General features: G+C 50.7%; 1 protein-coding gene across 4 annotated transcripts in view; it reads right to left on the bottom strand.

The window, feature by feature from the left end:
- Positions 1-15,280, bottom strand: part of TCF7 (transcription factor 7) — a 70,594-nt gene that overhangs the window by 11,878 nt on the left and 43,436 nt on the right. For 2 of the 4 annotated variants that reach the window (XM_059860473.1, XM_059860472.1), the window contains exons 4-6: positions 8,545-8,677; positions 5,837-5,927; positions 1,346-1,432 (exon numbers count right to left, since the gene is read on the bottom strand). In XM_059860473.1, coding sequence (XP_059716456.1) covers positions 1,346-1,432; positions 5,837-5,927; positions 8,545-8,677 — 311 coding nt within the window. The remainder of the gene's footprint in view (positions 1-1,345; positions 1,433-5,836; positions 5,928-8,544; positions 8,678-15,280) is intronic. The other 2 variants (XM_059860476.1, XM_059860475.1) reach the window with 1 other exon arrangement.

Here is a 15,280-nt window from a genome sequence, read left to right on the forward strand (position 1 = left end):
TGTTGCAGTATCTCATTAGCACTGCAGAAAGGAACAACAAACTCAACCTGGGGTTTGGATGGAAGAGATTAGGACCACCCCACACCTTTCTTTTAACAGAAATAGACTAAGTCTGAACATTAACCCAACTGCAACTCTAGGAGGTGCACCTTGCCTAAGCAATGCTCTCCACAACATGGGCTGAGATCACGAGAGGTCTCATTAGCTCTCAGGCTTCATTAGTTCTCTCCGGAGTTCTGGAGGATAAAGCCAGCAAAGTCAGCTTTGCCAAGCTTGCCACTTTATGACTGCAGCTTGAGATGGCAGAATTGCCCATGGGAGATGAACTGTTCATTAGATATGCTGGCACGAAAAGAAAAGCTGTTTAATTTAATCCACCAGCACAGTCTGATCCTTATCTGACCAGGTGTACTTTCTCGGCTGCAGCAGTGCTGCTGCAAAATCTACCCCAAAATCCTGCAGGCAGGAGCTCAGGGAGGCTGCTGGGGCTCCACAGGGAACCGTTAGCTCCTCCTGCCTTCACTTTTGAAGCTGTGCATGGGTGATACCTTGCGAAAAAGGAGGGCTGGCAGCACTCCCTCCCCTCTTCTGCAAGGCTAAGGGGATTCAAGGGAGGCATAGATCAAGTATTGTATGTATTGAGGGTTGCATGGATCCAGGTTTCTGCGTGGCTAAGGGCTCGCCTGAGCAAGGGTTTGCATGGTTTTCCTGTGGGAAATCTCCACTAACAGCTCTTCAGGACAACATGAAGCAGAAGCAAAAGCTGGTGTGGCCCTGGCATTCCTATGAATCAGGAGGGCTTTGCCCCAGCAGCATGCCTGGAAGAGCTGGGCTTAGTGATTCCCATCCACAGGGGATGCATTTTGCTCACCCGAAGGCAGAAGCTGTGTTTGTATCTCACAGAAAGGACTTGTCTGATTGGAGGGCAGCAAATCACTGCCCCCTCCTGTCCTGCTTTTAAAGCTAAGACCAAGTGAACCAGATCCATCACTGCAGAGCAAAGCAGCGGTGGCAGCAGGGACACATTCAGGGTTAGTGACACGGAGCAAAGTCCTGAGCAATGGATTCCACCCCATTTCCCAGTGCTGAGCTGAAGGCTGGAGTTTTTGACTCTCTCTGGAGCTCTGCTGAATAAAACCCAACCGTTGTGCATCCTTCATCCTCAATATTCCCCTGAGCACCCTTTGGATCAGACACTGCCTAAAAGCACCTTCTCTCCCCGTGGCTGCCCTGGGAGGGTGTGTGGCTGTCCCTGGGTGGCTGTGGTCTGCTGCAAGCTCCTGCTGCACAAACTGCAAGCTGCGTGACCAGCAGAGCTGCCCTGTCTGCCACAGCTGATACTCACCTGGAGAAAGAAGCCCCAGCAGAAAGCGCTGACGAGTACGGCTGTCTAAATCCACATGACGGGAGCGGATAGACAGACTGGCTCTGCCTGGGATCAGGAAGAAAGAGTCTATAAAGCATCCACAGCCACGTGGTGTTTCCTAAAGATCCCCTTTGCTAACGGGACTCAGAGCACTGGTGCTCCTGTTTGGGTGGACACTCTGTGTCCCTTAGGCTGGAGGGGCAGTGTGGCTTTGGATGTTATTTTGAGAGAACCTGGGCCTTCCTACAGAGGTTGGATCCAGTTCTGACCCCCTCTGCCCCTGGTACTGACTAATCCTGCAGCTCTGAGTTTACCTGGTAACAATGCAAAGTCCAGAGGCGTGCTGAAAAATCAGGAGATGTTGCTATTGCACAGAAGAAGTTGCTCAAAAGAGCACAGTGTGACAAAAAAAAAAAAAATTAAAGCCTGCTCAGATTCTTTGTGTGGTGCATAAGAAGCTGCATCAGGAGGATAAATATAAGGAGAACTTCCTTACTGTGCAGTGACCGAGCACTGGAACAGGTTGATCAGAGAAGGTGTGGAGCCTCCCTCACTGGAGATGTCCCAGGATTGCCTGGATGCAATCCTGTGCCATGTGCTCTGGAAAAACTCTGCTTGAGCAGGGAGGTTGGACCGGATGACCCGCTGTGGTCACTTCCAACTTTATCTACTCTGTGATGCTGTGATGCCCCAAGCACAGGAGACTCCTGGAGCCTGGAGAGAAGGTAGTTACCCTGCCTTTGTGCTTCAGGAATGCTCTGATTTCCTCAGCACACCCTTTTAAGGACACTCATCAGTTTTAAAGAAGCCAAAATCTCAGTCCTACATTCTTTTTGAACGCTGTTTCATACTGGGGACCAGACATGTATCAGACCTGGGGCTGGAAATTATTTTTGAGATAGTAAAATAACTATGCAGGAAGTGCCTTGTTGTTCTCAGCAAGGGAACTTCCGCATTTTCATATGGAAATAGCTCAAAAATACCTTGGATTGTCCTGCAAACCTGCCAAAAGATGCTTCTTGCCTAAAACTGCACATGGAGATCATAGAATTAGAGAATGGTTTAGGTTGGAAGGGACCTTAAAGCTCATCTCATTCCAACCCACCCTGCCATGAGCAGGGACATCTCCCACTAGACCAGGTTGCTCCAAGCCCCATCCCACCTAGCCTTGAACACTTCCAGGGATGGGGCACAGTGGGGTGCTTGCAACTGTCCTGGTACTTGTGCTCCTCTGGCCAGGCTGCACAAAGCTGTACCTAAACCCAGGACCAGCTATTTTCAGCTCTAATGATGAAAAAAATCCACCAAAAGTCCATTATCATTAAGTGTGGTGAACTGTGAAGGACCCAAGCTCCTGGATGCCTGGGATTTTCCGGGGCTAAAGAAAAGTTTCTCTCCTGAAGAGGAACAATGACAGCGGGGCAGCATCAGACCCCTGAGCTGCACGGGTCAGGAAGGAGGCTCCTGTTCCTGCTGTTGTCTAGACTGAAATCTGGGGGATGTGTCTGCAGGAAAGGCAGCCAGGGCTGTTTACACCCTGGCAGGCAGGAGCCCTCTCCGACCCCTCAGATGTCGGGGGTATAAACACACCAACACCGGGAAACCCAAACAGCCTTTGAAGGTGGAGATGGCTGCCCCAGGGCTGAGAAAACACTTGGAGCTCATCCAGAAGCAACCTGGGTTACTCCAGGGGCTGGGGTATTGGGATGGGAATGAATGGGGATGGTTGGGCACTTGCAGCTTCATCCAAAGTCCCTCCTACATGAAAATTAAGGCAGCTGCAAAATCAGTCCCTGATGGCTGGGAGTGCATGATTAGAGCCCATATAATGGAATTACTGGTCTGGGTTAGAAGGGACCTTAAAGCTCATCTCATTCCAAGCTCCTGCCGTGGGCAGGGACACCTTCCACTGGATCCAGCTGCTCCAAGCCCTGTCCAACCTGACCATGAATACCTACAGGGATGGGGCAGCTGCAATGTCTCTGGGCAACCTGTGCCAGGGCCTCACCACCCTCTGCTAACATCTGATCTAACTTTCCTCTTTTCGTTCAAAACTGTTCCCCCTTGTCCTATCACTATCTGCCCATGTAAAAAGTGCCTCTCCCTCTTTTTTATAAGCTCCTTCTAGCTATGGGAAGGGGCTCTGAGGCCTCCCTGGAAACTTCTCCCGGCTGAACAACGCCAGCTCTCTCAGCCTGTTTCCAGAGGATCACCTGGTGGTGGGAGGGTGGCTCAGGGAAAAGGCTGTGGGATGGTGGAGAGGCTGCCATGGCACCACTGAGCTCGGCCCCGGGCACAGGTGAGTGACACGATTTGCAGGTTCCTGGCTAATGTTTACTCATGGGCTCCCATAAGCATAACTCACTTGACTGGACTCTTGGAAGCTTTTATCTGACTGTCATCCCAGCTTAATTACAGAGAGTGATTGCAGCTCCTCCTCCTGAAGCGCTTGGTGAGAACAAAACCAGTTTGTGCCCAGCTCCTGCTGCCAGCTTGTGGAGGAAAAGTTGCTTCCCATGTGTGGCTGCCCTGGCCTGGCAGCTGACTTGGTGGCACCAGCACAACCATGGAATCCTGTAATGGTTTGAGTTGGGAGGAACCTTAAAGATCATTCAGTTGCAATGCTCTGCTGTGGGCAAGGACACCTTCCTCTAGCCCAGGTTGCTCAAGATCCCATCCAGCCTGGTCTTGAACACTTCCAGCGATGGGGCAGCCACAGCTTCTCTGGGATGCATCCCTGGCATGACCATGGCCAGCACACCCATCCCTGGCACACAGCCCCTGGATGCTGCCATGAACCTGCCAGGCTTCACTACTCCTGCACCCACCCACAGCAGTGTGCTGAGCCTCAGCTGAGGACTGGGCACTCCACAAGTGGGGCTGGGGCTCTTCCACACATTTCAGGCAAGGAAAAGAATGAGCAAAACTCTATTAGACACATGTGCCTCAAGGTGCTGCTCTCTGCATGCCAGGCCCTTTGCTGTTTTACCACATCTGCTCTATTAATGAAGCCATTAATGAAGACATCTCATGAGGCTGCAGGAGGATGCCAAACCCCACGGATGCTGGAGCAGCTCTCAGCCATGAAAACTCTCTCTACCACCAAGTGCTCCACAAAATCTTCATTAAAAACCAGACTGCTCTCCTTTCATGAGCCCAGGGCTGTCTGAACAGCATCATCCTAACCCAGGAGTGGACCTTCCATTTGACAAACAGGCTCCTTTCTCCCCACTCCAACTGTTTCTTTCATGTTACAGCAGAGTCACCCCAGTCCTTGTTTTTCCTGAGGATGAATCACATCATATGAGGAGTTAAATCATCACCCAAGAGTAGCAGATTTAGCACAGAAGGAAAAATGTAATCTCTTTGAAGCCAGACTCTGTATCAAAGGCCTCATTCTCTGTTTCCTTGTGGTTAAATATCTGGAACATGAAATTCATAAACAAAACAGAGCAAAAGCTACTTGTGCTTTAAGAAGCTTCCCCTTTCCCACCCTGCAATAGGTTCTTGTACCTGAAGCTCTCTGCTGTGCTTTGCCAGGGTTTTATCCACTGGCACTGGGGGAATCTGGCCATTGTCCCTGTGATCACCACCCTACACCCTCTCCTCATCCCAGCAACCCTGAATTGCCACCTGTAGCCACCAGTCTCCCTGCCAGCCTCTGCCATGTCCCTACATCATCACCAGGGATTAAATATTAACCTGAGGAGGGATGATGCCCGCATACCAGACCTGCTCTCTCAGTGTGCTCATGGTCACAGGGACAAAAGCCAGTGACAATGACCACAGAGAACACACTGGTGTATTTGTAACCTGTGTCCCCAGGGCAGGTTTACCAGCAGGCTGTGCTTTGCAGGATGCTCTGCAGGGCTGGCCCATGCAGGGGGAACATTTTGGGAGTGCTCCAGCTCACAGTCTCTCCTTTGCCATGCCTGCTGGGGCAGTGCTTACCAACTGGCCAGACTGTGGGTACCAGGGCTGCTTCCTGGCAGGTCTCTGCCATGATGTACTTTTTCCCTGTGTGTCAGATCCTAAGAAACACCAGGGCCTGGCAGATGGAGCATCCCACGGGATTACTCCACACTGGTGGTGTGCTCAGGGAAAGCACTGTTTGTGCTGAAAAGTCCAGTGAGGGAGAAAATTACCTCCTACTCAAAAAAGAGACTTTTGCTGTGATTAGGAGGGGTGGGTAGGAAGCTGTCTCTGGGTTCCCTAATCCACACAGACAGATGTAAAGCAGGAGGCAGTTTTGGACTGGGCAGCTTGTAACCCCTCTCCAGGGATGCCTCAGTCAGGATGAAGCCTTCAGCCTCTCCATGGGTCTGCTCCCACCTCCAAGACAGACAGGGCTGGATTCTCCTCCCTCTTCACACAGCACACAGGAGGGGAGAAGCTGGGGGAAGGCACCGTGGAGGTCATGGAGAGCAGCAGCAGGGGTGGGGCTGGCTCAGTGACCCGTCCCTCACTCACCATCCCATCGACGGCGTGATCTGCCCCACTCCTCCGGGGGGCAGGGGGTAGAAACCAGGGATGTCTGAGGTCTGGGAAGGACGGTGCACTCCTGGAAGAAGGGAGAAGAGTTGAACGTGGCACTGCACTCCCTGGGTGACCCAGATTGCTCCCAACCCCCTGGCTGCTTCATCTCTGGGCATTCGTGGACAGCCACATGAAATGGCCATCTGCAAGTAGCAGGATGGTGTTCCCTGTGCTTCTCTCTGTGGGGATGTGGTGGATCATCCACACTGCTGCAAAATCAAAAACATAACGGGGTGGGGGGGGGGGTGGAGGAGGCATCTCGCTCTTGCACAAGCATCACAGCTGCTCCATGCCACCCTGGGGCCAAGGAGCACCGTGCTTTGGTAAGGATTTGTCTGACTCCAGGCATCCCTCTGCCTTTCCCAGAGAGCCCACTCAGGTGCTTAGTGGATGGTCAAAGCCATTCCCGTGCTCCCTCTTCATCAGTCATCTGCAGGACCCCCCGTGAGCAGGCAGTGGGGATGTTCCAGCAGGCATCATTTCCAACTTAATTTTAAGCAATTTGAGTTCAAAACAATTGTTCTGCAGCTCTGTGGGTGCCAAGGAGCTATGGAGGTGGGTATGGTGCCAGCTGGGAATTCACCCTTTGCATGGGGAATCCCTGTGTGATCTTCAAAGCTGCTGGCACAACAGCATGGCCAGGGGACACAGCCACAGCACTGCTCCCTTCCTAGCTGGGCTGGAAAACATCCTGTGCTGCCTGGGGCTGTGGGTGGGACTCAGACAACCACGGGGCTGCTGGCAAAACCAGCCTCCAGCTGACCCCTGGACTGGGAACTGGAGGGCTGCTGGGGTTGAGCTCTGATAGCAGCCTAGTGTACTGATGGCTGCTATGGAACCTCAGACAAAAACTGGGAACAGGGATTATCCAGTGGCCATCCTGGGTGATAAACACATGGACTAAACTGGTGATGAGCTGCAAGCAGTTGCAACTGGATTTTTCTCCTAGGTGTTTGAATGATGCCTTATTAATCAGGAATGATACCAAGTGATTCTAAGCATTTTATTAGGAGTCAGCTAAAATAAAATATATAACTGACCTGACAGGAATATATAACCTAGTAGGAGATTTACTTCAAGTGGGACTCAGTGGCCCATGGAGGGTCAAACAAAAGCAGGCCTGCAGAAGGCAGCTGATTGAACATCCTCAGATCTGCACCCCCAACAATAGGAGCTGCATAAGTCAGAGCACAAGTTATTCTTGCTGGCCCAGTGGTTGGGCCACCAGCCACTGACTCAGAATTCCTGCTTCTATTTCCTGGTCTGTGTGTCCTTGGGCTACTGTGAGAAACTTTAAAGGGCTGCTGGGAGAATGAGAATGCCTCTCAAGCACTTACACTGGGTGATAGTGGGAGCTGTTTCAGTGATGAAAACAGAGATGGGGCACATCCAGGATGAGCACAGGAGAAAACCCTCACCCCAGCAGTGTAGGCATGGGGCGTGTGTGATCACAGCTGCACCACAAAGGCAAGACCCAGCTGAGCACTATGGGCTGAACCTTTCCTTGAATTGCACATGGGGTGTTTCTGGGACAAACAGACTCCCTGTGTCTGTAGAAGTACAGGCTAAATGGGAAGGGGAGCCTGCACTGAGGGCCAGGTGGGCAGCCCAAGGACAGTCTCCTAGAATGACTGACCCACTGCAGAGCTGAATGCTCAGGGACTGCTCCGGTGCCAGCTGTAGCCTCCACAGAAGGACACAACCAGCTCTGCCCTTGGGTGAGCTGCTCTCGTACCACTTAAGGTTTCCCAGGTTGACAGTGAGTCCCAGGAGGCAGCTCACAGGGAACAGCTCCTGCAGGGGCAGAGCTCTGCCAGGTACAGCAAAGGCAACGTGGGGGAAGGTGTGCTGGGCTGCCTTCCTGCACACTTTCTCTCAGACTCAACTCATTTTAGTAGGTTCATTTTGTTAACTCTTTCTATTTTTCTGCTGAGTTTATTATGCTCTGATGGCTGACAAGCAGTGTGCTGCCTGGAAGACACCCAGGATGTGCCTGGATATCCCTTACACCAGACCTAAATCCTACCCATCAGCATCCCTGATGAGTCCAGAGTGTGGCCTCTAGGTTCAAACCAGGGATTATTCAGTACTCTACTTTCCCCTATAGCCTCAATTGACACAGCCTGGGCTCACACAGGAACACAAAAAGCCAAACCAGGTGACAACCACATAACATGTGGCTACGGGGACACACATGTCACAGTCCAGTCAACTATCAGACACCAATCCCGTTTAGTCAAAATATTTCCTGTTTCAAGCATTTATTTTCTCAAAATGACAGCCTGACAACAGTTTGGGTATGAGTCAAAGGAAAGATTACTTTCCATTTTCTGGTTGACTCTTGTGCACTATCGTGCAGGCTCTGGTGTGGTCTCGAGGTGCAGGACAGCTTGTACAGAGAACTGAGCACACTCCATCAGCAAGGCTGGCACTTTTGGTATCAAACTGCTCACAGCCAGATCACATACATTGCCAATAAACTGAACAACCTCCTCCTGCTAAGCAATGCCCCAGCTGACCAAAGGTCCTGATTTTTCTCATTGATTTGGGAACAGGAAGGTGCCAGCCCAGCCTAAGGCTGGAAGGTGCTGATCTCCAGCTGTGCCCCCCTCCCAGCACAGAGGTCCCCGTGGTGGCATTACCTTGTTTCTGGTTGATGTCAGCAGGCAGGTGGGGGGAGTGGGAGCCGTGGCTGAAGTGCTCATTGCTGTAGGGGATGAGCGGGGTGAGCGGGTGCACTCCGTGCGACGGCTGCACCACGGGAACTTTGTTGGACTGCAAGACACAACCATGGAGAGGACTCAGAAGTCACCAGGATCCACCAGCAAGGACAGCCAGTGCCCTCTCCCGTCCTGCTGTTGCCAGCAAGGCTGGGAATAACTAAAAACACTACACAAACACTAAACAAACACTGCAGCATCCTGCAAAAAACCCCTAAAGTTAATCCATAAACCAAGCAGGGAAAACAGCTGGAGATGATTTCTTGGACAAGTGGAACATAGATCAAACCAGCTTGAAGTTTTCAAAGTTCCAAACTTTTTTTCCATTGAATTCCAGTATCTTTTACTCCGGGATGAATGCTCCAAGTCTGTTACCCAACGCAAAGCTCTTGTTCTCTGTCCTGGACTACCACAGGGTCTAAATCTGGACTTTCACAGCGAATCCTTCATGTTCAGTGTGAAATTCATGTTTGGGCTTTCTTAATCAGGGCTGTCATGGAAGGACAGACACAGGATCACAGAATCATTTAGGTTGGAAAAAACTTTATAGAGATCATCAGGTCCAGCCATTAACCCAGCACTGCCAAGTCCACCACTAAACACCGAGGATAATATCTTTGAAAACAGGACATGGTCACCAGTTAGCCCTTGGGCTAAAATCCGTGTTGGACTGAGCTCCAGTGCTGGAGAAGGACCAGAGGGAGCTGAGGTAATGCTGGAGATGCAAAAAATCCAGGAAAAGAAAGAAAAGAAAAATCTGTCTCCTCCTGTAGCTACTCCTTGTTACGTGCAGGATGGCTGTCGGAGCCCAACGCCTTGGAAAAGGCCCATTTTTGGTGAGCTCAACAGGAATTCCTGCTGTGTGTTGGAGGAGAGAGAGGGGAACGTGTCTGGAAGAGCTGCAGATCTGTAAGGAGCACGCGCACACACACACACACACACACACACACACACACACACACACGCTGCCATCTACGCAGCCTCCTTGCCTCGAGCGTCTCGTGCTGTTTCCGACATGCCCAGTTTCGCCCATGGTTGCCTCTAAATCCAAACTGACTTCATCTTGGTGGTGGAATGTTAGGATTTGTCCCAGATAAATCCACAAAAGAAACCAGGACTAACAGCACTCCAGAACAGGATCAGTTTGGGAACGGAGCAGGTCAGACAGCTCTCCAGGGGCTAGGAGCTGGGCATGCCAGCCAGTTTTCATCAGTCTCATTGGGATGTCTACAGATTTGCTGTGTGACTTTTGACAAGTCATTTAGGGTCCCTGGACTCAATTCACTGGTGCCTTCCACTCTGGTAATGATTTTGCTCAGGAAGAATGAGCCTGAAGCTCTGGCTGGCATTGGTGAGGGAGGCACAGACAGTGGCTCTGATCAACCTGTCCTGGATCCATCCTGGCTGCTCCAAGTGAACTGAGAGCCCTGGGCAAGTCCTGTGTTTTGCATCTCTGCTCTGAGGAGGAAACCCATGAAGCGGAAAACAGACCCATGGAGATGCTGCTTTACATCTGCCTTTCCCACAAAGGTTTGCTCATGCAAATAAAAACCAAGAGGCATGCAGGTTTGCATTTGAGAATGAATGAAAACCCTAATTCCTGGTGCTTAACAGGTGTAGATTTACTGCATACAGTGGGCTACTGGGAATGTAATCCCCCTTCCCAGCACAAACTGGTGGGGCACAGGCATTCCTGTCCTGCAGCAGGGCCATGGGTTATGTGGTTTTCCCATTGAGAGCAGCACTGGGCTGGTTCCTGCTTAGTTAAACACATGTTTGGAACTCTGAGCTCTTTCTATTCTCAGCCATGAAATGAGATGAAGAAGAGCTTTTCAGTGATATTTCTAAAATTAGCTATGGTTTAGCTTATTTCAGAGCCACAAAGCCTAAATGAGGGATATGCAGTTCTACGTGTACATTCTAACATGACAATGGAGCAGAACAAGCTCAATGTTGAGCTGTTTTGAAAACCTCAACTCAGGCACTTCTGTTCAAAGTAGGGCAGATCTTTCTTTCCCATTTGCCTCATGCCTGATCCAAAGCACAGCACCCTTCAGCAGCCAGCCTCGCTGCCTGGTAACTGTGAACAGCTTTCAGAGCAATGGCAGCAGACACAGACCACTCCAAAGGCAGATGAACTGCTCTGATGCTGGTCTGCAGGACACCTCCCAGGGAAAAGCATGGACTCTCCTCCTTTCCACCAAAGCAGAACATGGAAGTGTTCAAGGCCAGGTTGGACTGGGCCTAGAGCTGGTCTAATGGAAGGTGTCCCTGCCCATGGCAGAGGATTGGAAGGAGCTGATTTTTAAAGTCCCTTCCAACCCAAACCATTCTGAGATTCAATGGTTCAGTGGCAACTTGGTGGTACAACAAGACTTGCAGCTCAATTACTCAGTTTTTCTGTCAGTTCAGATGGAAAACAACACGCTGCACCAGTAAGAAGAGCTGCCTTCCCCATGACCCTTCTACATTTGCCCTTGCCTCACTCAAAAACTTCTCTACTCTCTAAAGCCATAAAGATCTGGTGGGGAAGGATGGCCAGCAAGGAGACAAGAAAAATTTCTGCAAGGGGCTATTTATCCCCCTATCCACTTCCTCCATTAGGGAGTTTTTTACAGGAGCCCATCTCCCAAAATTAAGGGAAGAAGGAAATGCTGCACAAAAATATGGAGAAATAGAGAAAAACTCCATGTTGATCCTGGTTCAAAGACTGCAGCTGCCAATGGTTGTGGCCCATGACTACAGCTTCTGGTCTTCCCCAGCTGCACTGGTGAAACCATACCTGGCTTCCAGAAATCCGTATGCCAGAGAAATGGGATCAATTCCCCATTTTCTGCAAGGTCTAGATTGTTCCTGCAAATCAGCTGCAGCACATGAACCTTGAAGAGGCTTTTCAAAGCCAGGACTTAGCAACTGACAATGTTTCATGCCATAAAGTTGCCCTGATGTAAATGTTTTCTCCCAAGAGGATTGACTTGACACGAGGGCAGTGGTTTGTGCTCTCCCAGAAGGTCCCCTGGGAGGACAGTGGGTGCTGCTGCTCAGGACATCACAGGGGACGTGCTGTGGTTTGGTGAAGCATCTTATTTTGTCTCCTAGGTTTCAACACAGCCCAGAGCTGCAGTGACAGAGCTGCTCATTACCCAGCCACCAAAAATAACCCTGCTGGTGCCAAACATCATGGCCCCAACACCAATGTGTCACCTCCTGTCCTTCAGCAGCCATGGGGGGACCCGAAGGGGCTCCAAGGACAGCTTTGCCTCACCTCTTCCAGCACAGCCCCTTGAGGACAGACTGGGGAACAAGCTGTGCAGCCATGACCTCGTGCAGAAATGAGGAGACACACTTACAGCAACTGCAGAATGGCATTTCCAGAGGGGATGGAGCAGCAGGATGGGGTTTGCAAGCCTGGAGGGCTTTCCCCCCCCCTCCTCTCAAATTTGCTAAATTGCAGCTCTGCTGAGTGCCCAGCTACCATGTGAGCACTGTCCCCTCCTCCCCTATGTGCTGGGCCAGGCACTGATGCTGCAGTGCATCCCCCTCCCAGCACCAACCATCCCACCAACCCCTCTGAAAATGACTGAAAAACCCAATGCTATGAGGGAAGAAGATCCCTCCTTGAAGCCAAGATGTGACTTTAATAACCAGAGGTAATTGGAGGAGCAAAGAGAAAAGACAGTGGCATTAATTATTAAGAAAGATTAATTGTTGGCAAGGCAAAATTAGATCTTCCCAGTCAAGCCTGGGTGTGTGATTGTGATGGGATCTCAAGGCCAGACAGGAAACTCTGTGTCCTCTGAGCACATGCAAACCCAGTGGATCTTGCATATGAGCATCACCCTCACCACTATAGTTTCAGTGTATTTGGGCTCCAGGGAGCCTGATCAGGCTCAACATCCTTTGCCTTGCTCCCATTCTCCATCACACAGGCTCTGACCACAGGTAGCACTGGGGTTATACAAGCTGCTGGGATGCTGCTGGTTGATCAGAACTATAAATGATTTTAATCAAAATGTGGGGTTTTCACTAGAGGATGGTATGAGATTATAATCAAACATTTTCTGGAAAGCACCTTGTGTTAGCAAGTATTTTAATTCATTTTTAAAGACTTATCTATTTAGTCATGACATGCTAAAAATGAGTAGTTTTACTTTGCTGGTTTGATGGAGGATTTTTCAGTTAAACTTTAAAGTTAACCTTAGAAAAATGTAGCACAGAAGGCCAAGAGTCAAAATTTGAGTGAAATGATCAAGCAAAAAAATTTCCATGGCTGGTAAAACACTTTGAGTTTTTAACTCTGAAAGTATTGTAGGAAAAAAAAAATTCTGTTAGGATCAGTTTAGGAAAAGAAACAAATAAAAAAAAAGGAGGATGTTTTGTAACCTGTGAAAAGTATTCCTTGCTGTAACTGAACACAGCTATTAAATGCAGCAGTGGTCACACCACACTGCCTGGGGGCTGCTGAGGATCCCAACATCACACCAGTGCTGGGCTCCACTGCTGCTTTTATGGATGGGAATGACTTTAGGTAATTTTCTGTAGAAGACAATTCAGAACTAAAATAAAGTAGTTTAACTCTACTGCCCCTTCCAATAGTGAAAAAATGTTACATTTCATGCTGTTAAATTTCCTTTGGGGATGTGACTTCAAGGGGTGCTGTGCTCCCCATGGGGGATACCAGGGCGCTGCCTGCCTTGCACAAACCACAGCTCCCAGAACATCAGCCAACATTCCAAGAACTGAAACTGCAGGAAAACCCTGCACTGAGGGAGCCACTGTCCATCCATGGGTGCACAGGAGCCTGCAGGGAGAGGAAAGCCCCACAACCCCTCTGTGACCCTTGGAGCTGGTGGCCCATGACCCTGGCTGTGCTGAGGAAGGCTGGAGCAGGCTGCAGGGAGCAGGAGCAGCAGGAGCAGCAGGAGCTCGTGGCCAGGGTGAGCACTGTGGTTTCCAGCCTCGCTGGGGAGCCGAGCCGCAGTCTGGGGAAATTACTCACATCACTTTCAAATTTTCCCACATTGCCAGCCCCAAAGACAGAGAAATGAAGAGCCATGGGCCAGCCCAGCAGTGGCCTGTGTGTAGCAAAGGGCCTGGCCAAGAGAAGGGAGATGGGGCTGGCAGCTGTGCCATGCTGGTAGCCATCACCACCATGGCAGAGGGGGGTTTTGGCAGTCCCAGCGCCCTGTGTCACTGGCTGAGCTGTGTGTCTGGCTGCTGGGAGCAGCCCCCAAGGCTGTTCTCAGCTCAGATGTCAGGCTGAGCTCTGAGCAGGTCCCTGTGCTCCTCTGCCCTGTGTGGGTGCCTGGGTGCAGCACAGGAGCTGCAGGCTGCAGTCCAGCCCTGAGCTGCCCCATACATGTTTGCTTTGACATCACTTCTCAGAGAGAGGGAGATGAGTCGATGTGTCGACTCTGAAAAACAAAACCTACCAAGGTCTGCTGCTGATGATTCAATGAGGAATTAATTCTTTTTCACTGCAAAATTAGTCACCGTGCCACAGAAAGAAAGGTATAAGGTCAGGCTGCACCAGGCATGCACCGCTGCTGGGGAAGCTACCTGTGACCAGGGGTACTGTGCCTTTTGCTCTTCACCCTCCAATCAATCCAAATTAGCAAAGGATTAGGGATGGATCAGGGACATTAGTCCAGCTTGGGCGAGGCCCTGGGCAGCCTGGTGTAGTGGAAGGTGTCTCTGCCCATGGCAGCTGAGTTAGAACTGGATGATCTCTAAGGCTCCTTCCAACCCAAACCATCCTGTGACTGATGATTAAGGACATTATTAGGCACATCCCACAGCATCAGAAGCCAGAAGGGCTTCCAGGAGGACTCCCAGAGGAATGTTGTCTCTTGGGGCAATGGGGACCCAGAGCCCATGACTCAAAGCCAGCTCCTCACACTCTAAGTTCTTGTAACACCTCCCAGCTCAGGGCCCCAGACTCTGTCAACAGACACCTTGGCCCTGTGTTTCCCCGTGGTGTTGCAGCTGGAGATGCTGTGATGCAAGATCCCCCAAGGACCCACTGCAGACCGTTTGTGGCACTGGCTGCACGCGCCGGGGCTGGAGCCCTCGGCAGCCCACAGGTAAAGGCAGTACTGACTCATTTCTCAGCTCAGCACACTTTTTTCTCTTTTCTCACTTTTGCTGCAGTCCCAGCGCCCCAGCCCGCTGCCGCAGAGGAAAGGAAACAGGGAAAGTTAAAGCCACCCATGCTTAGGCACTGCTCTCATCCATCCCTGCACCCTTCCAGCAGAGACAAATTTTGGCTGCAGCAGCAGCAGCAGCAGCAGCATCTTCCTGTCCACTGCCCAGGTCAACTAGCGTGGCTGTGGCACAGAGAGCTGGATCTGGTTCTTACTCTCAGCACAACCAAAGGCTCCTCCAGAGACCTCATCCCCAAGACCAGAAGAGTCCCACTGCCCTGTGCATCCTCTGGCTGGCCCTGACATGCTTATGAGCAGCAGTCAGATGGAGAGGAAAGGAATAATTTCCAGTTATCAATTCTTGCATCAATTCTGCATATGAATTGCAACAAAGAACTGATTGGTTTAAGAGACATCACACATACAGGCAAATGCTGTCTTGGCTCAGGTTTTTATCCAAACATTGCCCTCACTCTGGTTTTTATCCCTTCACTCTACATTTTGTGGTTGATGGA

Source organism: Haemorhous mexicanus, chromosome 15 (genome assembly GCF_027477595.1).
Source record: "Haemorhous mexicanus isolate bHaeMex1 chromosome 15, bHaeMex1.pri, whole genome shotgun sequence".
In the NCBI taxonomy this organism is placed as follows: domain Eukaryota; kingdom Metazoa; phylum Chordata; class Aves; order Passeriformes; family Fringillidae; genus Haemorhous; species Haemorhous mexicanus.